The sequence below is a fragment of the Hyla sarda genome, chromosome 1 (assembly GCF_029499605.1).
Source record: "Hyla sarda isolate aHylSar1 chromosome 1, aHylSar1.hap1, whole genome shotgun sequence".
Taxonomy (NCBI): Eukaryota; Metazoa; Chordata; class Amphibia; order Anura; family Hylidae; genus Hyla; species Hyla sarda.
Window position 1 is genome coordinate 399,206,564 of NC_079189.1, and position 5,612 is coordinate 399,212,175.

Sequence of the window (5,612 nt, forward strand, 5' to 3'; positions counted from 1 at the left end):
ATGAGGTGTCTTTACCCTCTTCTATCGAAGGCGATGAAGAGGAGGTAGGTGATATGGAGGAGTGCGACCCCACCGGGTCTGCTACTGCTACGGGCAATCCGCACGCCATATTGGACTCCCTAGGGGTGCCATTTTTTGACCCGGACGACATTAAACATCCCAGGTCTGGGGAATGGTCCCCGCTGCCGCAGGTGGCTAAATATGTGGAGGCGTGGCTACGGAAACCTTTAGATCGCAGTAACCGTAGCAAGTTGCGATCGGAATGCCCGCGACCTTCAGTGGCCAACAAGGTCGCGGCTACTCCTGAACTGGACCCGATTCTTATAAAGTACTTGCTCAAATCTGGTAAAAACCCGAAGAAGGGTCTGGACAGATCCTTCATGTCCGTGCAGGACAAGTTGTTGGACGTCTTGGGACCGCTTACCAAAATTCTCAACATGGCTGAGCATGCGGTGGCAACAGGCGGCTTAGTGGACGTGGGTGTCCTCAGGAACTGGGCCTTGAGGGCCACGTGTCTATTGGGCAACGCAAATTCAGCGATGTCCGCTGAGCGGCGTCGCTCGATACTGATGCGGCTTGACCCGCAGCTGACACACTTAGCTACCGAAGAGCCGGGCCCATCTGCTGAGGGCCTCCTGTTTGGAGACTCTCTAATTAAAAACATTAATAAGTTTGTAGGATTGTTCTCCAGCCTAGATAAGGCGCAATCCTCATTGAAGAAATCCGCTAAGGTTTTCGGCAAAGCCGGAAGGGGCAAGGGTCGACCTTCCGGCAGAGGTGCTTATTTTCGACCCTATGCTAGACCCACCGTCCAGTATGTGCAGGACAGACCTCAACCTCAGGCGGTCCCTGCACCCGTGCCAACCAACCCCTTTTACCCGACCCGAGGACGGCCCTGGAGGGCACGTGGTACTTCCAGAGGGTTTTCCAGAGGCAGGAGCACAGGTGGGTTGGACTGTACAGAGTGTTTGTTCGGCCCCAGTGGGGGGCAGACTACGATATTTTTCCCACCATTGGTCCATGATTTCTATAGACCCTTGGGTGCTGCAAGTGGTCTCGGGTTACATGATAGACTTCATGTCAGAACCGGTCCAATCAAGGTGGCCGACAAATCTTTGCTTCTCAGAGGCAGACAGGGCTCTGATAAGCCAAGAGGTCGCGGACTTGCTAGACAAAAAGGCCATTGTCCGGGTGTCTATGGACAAACCGGGCTTCCTCAGCAATCTCTTCCTGGTGAAGAAGAAGGACGGAGGCCACAGGCCCGTCATAAATCTGAGGGATCTAAACGAGTATGTGTTGTATCGCCACTTCAAGATGGAGGGCATACATCTGCTCAGGGATTCTCTTCTTCCAAACGATTGGCTGGCAAAGATCGATTTGAAAGACGCGTACCTCACGGTACCGATTCACCCTTCTTCCCAGCAGTATCTCCAGTTCCTCTGGGACGACGGGAAGTGGGAATTCACCTGTCTTCCGTTCGGCCTCTCATCCGCCCCGTGGTGTTTCACCAAACTCCTGAGACTGGTTATGGCGCTTCTCAGGAGTCGAGGGGTGAGATTTATCTCGACGATATATTGATTATGGCTCAGTCTCCTCAGCAGGTGTCACTACACGTGGATTGGACTTGCTCCCTTCTCACGGATCTGGGGTTCTTAATCAATCACAAAAAGTCCGTGTTTGTTCCCACTCAAGACGTGGAGTTTCTAGGCTTCACGGTGAACACCCCCATGGCCGTCTTGAGTCTTCCGGACAAGAAGCTTGCACTGCTTCGCAAAGAAATAAGGTCCCTGCTCAGGAGAGACTTGGTTTCACTACGGGCGGTAGCCCGCATCGTGGGCCTATTGTCGGCCTCCGTTCAGGCCATTCTTCCGTCCTCTCTCCATTACAGGGCATTGCAACGCCTGAAGACCGAGAAACTAGCGGAGGGTCTTTCTTATGCGGACAGAGTTCCTCTGTCTCAGGAGGCCCGCACCGATCTGTGCTGGTGGCTCTGCCACGTCCAGGATTGGAATGGCAGGATGATATTCACCTCCAAACCGGATTTGATTGTGGAGTCAGATGCCAGTCTGAGCGGCTGGGGAGCCCGTTGCGGCTCGTCCTCCACGGGCGGCAAGTGGTCCCCGGAGGAATCCCTACTGCATATCAACTGCTTGGAACTCCTGGCGGGCTATTTTGCGGTCAAGAGTTTCGCATTCCACAGGTCAAATTGTTGTATCCTGCTTCGCATGGACAACGTTTCGGCCGTGCGGTACATCAACCGCTTTGGGGGGTACGAGATCCAAGATATTGGCGGACATTGCGAAAGATTTTTGGCAATTCTGTCTCCAGAGGGACGTTCTCCTTTTGGCGGAATATCTTCCGGGAGTCTCCAACTCCGTGGCGGATTGGAACTCGAGGCATCTGATGGACAGCAGCGACTGGACCTTACATCCGTCGGTTTTCCAAGCAATTTGGGAGCTATGGGGCCCTTTGGACCTAGATCTGTTTGCATCCAGACTGAATCGACGGTTGCCACGGTTCTTCAGTTGGAAGCCGGATCCGGAGGCTCTGGCCATGGATGCATTTCTGCAAATGTGGCCCTCGGGGACGTTGTACGCGTTTCCCCCATTTGCCATGATTCCCAGAGTGCTATGGCAGACGGAGTCTCAGGCATCCACTCTGGTGCTGCTCACTCCCTGGTGGCCGACCCAGTCTTGGTTTCCCTAGATTATCCACGAATTTGTCCCCTTTTTCCGTCTCTTCTGCTGGATCCCATGGGGGACGCACATCCATTAGTGTTGTCCGGTCAATTGCGGCTAGTGGTCTGGTTGATCTCGGGCTGCCGGACTTTGGTATCGGCATTTCACGATCAGCTAGGGACCTCATGCGAGATGCGTGGGCTCCAGGTACCAGATCGGCTTACCGATCTGCCTGGGGATTATGGGTTCATTGGTGCTCACAACAACAGATGGATCCCATTCATGCCCCTGTGTCCGGAGTCTTAAATTTTTTATCTGAGGCTTTTGACACTGGTAAAGCATATCGGACGATTAATGTGTATCCGCAATTTCTGCTCATCACGCTCATGTAGATGGTGCGCCTTTGGGTAAACATCCGTTGGTGTGTCGTCTTTTGCGCGGCATTCGATTTCAACGTCCCCCTGTTCCTAGGTATCATTCTACCTGGGACGTATCCCTGATTTTTCGGTTGTTTTCTTCTTGGGAGGATAATGAAGATTTATCTCTCAAGTTTTTATCATTCAAACTGACCATGTTGTTGTGTTTGATATCCATCAAACGTGTGTCGGATGTTCGAGCTTTGGAGGTATCGAGGAGACAGTTTACACCCGGGGGTGTGCTCTTCTCCATTGCTCGCCGGACGAAAACCGATCTGAGAACGGTGTTCTATCCGAGTTTTACGGAACATCCTAAGTTGTGTGTGGTTAGGTGTCTTAAGACTTATGAGCTTCGGACAGCTCACTTGCGTTCAGATTCTGTTTCCCAACTTCTCATATCTTTCTGTACTCCGCATCGTCCCCAACATTATCCCGGTTGATCCGTCTGACAATGATCCTTGCCGAGGTTGATGTCTCCATTTTTAAAGCGCATTCCTCTAGAGGAGCCATGGCTACCAAGGTGGCTCAGGCGGGAGTCTCTCTGTCTGACGTTATGAAAGCAGCAGACTGGTCTTCGGAAAATACGTTTCGCACGTTTTATTTTCGACCTGAGACTCATGTTTCTATGTCAGTGTTATAATGTTTCTTGTATGATATTGTTGTTAGGTACTTTGAACATGCATTTGATACGAGCCTCCTGTCTGCCATAAAATTTAAGATTTTCCTAGTTAACAACGGAAAATATGGATTTTATAAAGACAGGAGGCGAGTATCAACCCTCCCTATTCCCATCCCTGTCATGGTGTTTTTTTCTTTTCCAGGGTATTGAATGCTGCACCCGAGTGAGTATCGTTGGATGAATTTTCTGTTCCTCCGGGTTTTTCGGACCTCTTTGTTGGAGGTCTGTGGATGGATCGTGTTCCAGTTCTTACCAGAAAAGGTTGAGTTCTACAGTTCGACGAAGATTGGATCCGCCGTGGGATTCGTGTTGCTGTTCTCTTGTTACGCCTTTCTCCTGGTCTGCCGTATCGGTTGCGGTGGACTGTCTGCATAAAGAAAGAGGAGGAGGTGGAGCTGGACTTGGTTAATATGGACTTAGTTGGAAGAGGATTGGTCGGAATGTAAAGGGGGCGTAGGTGGTTGCTAGGTGACCAACACTCCCCCTCTCTTTTTTCTTTGTTATTACATTACATTGCATTTCTTTCTGCTATTGGGCTGAATAAAGAAGGATAATGCATTTGATACTCGCCTCCTGTCTTTATAAAATCCATATTTTCCGTTGTTAACTAGGAAAATCTTAAATTATTGCTGTAAAAATATAGTAAACCTAACAGAACAAAACCTAGTGCAGGTATGAACAGGGTCTTAGTTAAAAACTACGCTTATCTATTTGAGTCCGATTTATTTATCAAGATTTCTTTATCTTGCGTAGTTATTTTATTTTATTAACAGGTTATTACTGTTATCTCTGGAGATTGTGAATCGTCCTTTAACAGAATCATGATAGTATGTGCGGCCCCCATTGTAATCAATCCGAGCAACCCACTGTAATCCTCCGCCAGGACTCTGTCTAACCCAGTGCATATAGTAATCACTGAAGGTGAATCCAGAAGCCGTACATGAGGCTCTATAGGAATTCCCGGGCTTTATCACCACTGGGTCTGATGACTGGACAAGTTGCTGAGACTGGACACCTGGAAAATAAGAGAGAATAAGGTGACATCCATAGAAACATCTCATCATAGTGATAGTAATATCTTTATTGTAATGTTCTAGTAATGGTCACCTGACAAGCAGGCCAGTGATATAAAGAGGAGCAGGAAAGTCTTCATTGCTGCTGGGTGTAGATGTAGGAGGTGATGTGTGATCCCTCAACACTGTCTTTATTATGGGGGAGATCTTACACTATAGGAAGTGACGTCACCTCATTTACATATTATGGGACATATATACATCTGTGGATCTAACATTTATTATGTACATAATACTATAGAGGAATCTAAATATTATGCTCACATGTTTTTAAAAAAAGTGGTGCATTATTTTTGTATGAATGTCTAAGAGTAATTGAATCATATGTATAAAACTACTGTGGTGTCCCGGCACCGAATTTCATACTGCGCCTTGGTGGGGAGGTCCCCAAAGTCAGAGTCCCTAGGACTGTGTGGGTCCGCTTACCTAGTTAGCCCTAGTCACCCCTTAGTAAGTTAATATTTATAGAAATTATCATTGTAAATATGTATATTGCATTACTCACTTGTTTGGCGTCGCAGGACCTTAGGTTATGTGACCAGTTACTCAGCACTCTATGGTATGTTGAAGGACCTTAGGTGGTTCTCGTGTCACGTGTTCACCCACAATGCCATGTAACGGTGAGTGACAGTTGTTGTGGACCAATCCAAAATGGCCAGCCCCTGCCCATATAGCTGCGGCCATTGATCTCTCTCTTGGGTTGCTGTCACTGAATGAGGTAGGACCTCCGCAACTTTCAAGTACGTTTACTAGGCCAAAGCCTTGC

At 48.7% G+C, this 5,612-nt stretch overlaps 1 gene segment (V, D, J or C); it reads right to left on the minus strand.

Annotated features, from left to right (window-relative positions):
- Nucleotides 1-3,234: 3,234 nt before the first annotated feature.
- Nucleotides 3,235-4,926, minus strand: LOC130365083 (immunoglobulin heavy variable 3-43-like). The segment is given in 4 exon segments: nucleotides 3,235-3,406; nucleotides 4,027-4,140; nucleotides 4,545-4,788; nucleotides 4,881-4,926. Coding segments are annotated over 4 exon segments (576 nt in total).
- Between the last annotated feature and the right edge of the window lie 686 nt (nucleotides 4,927-5,612).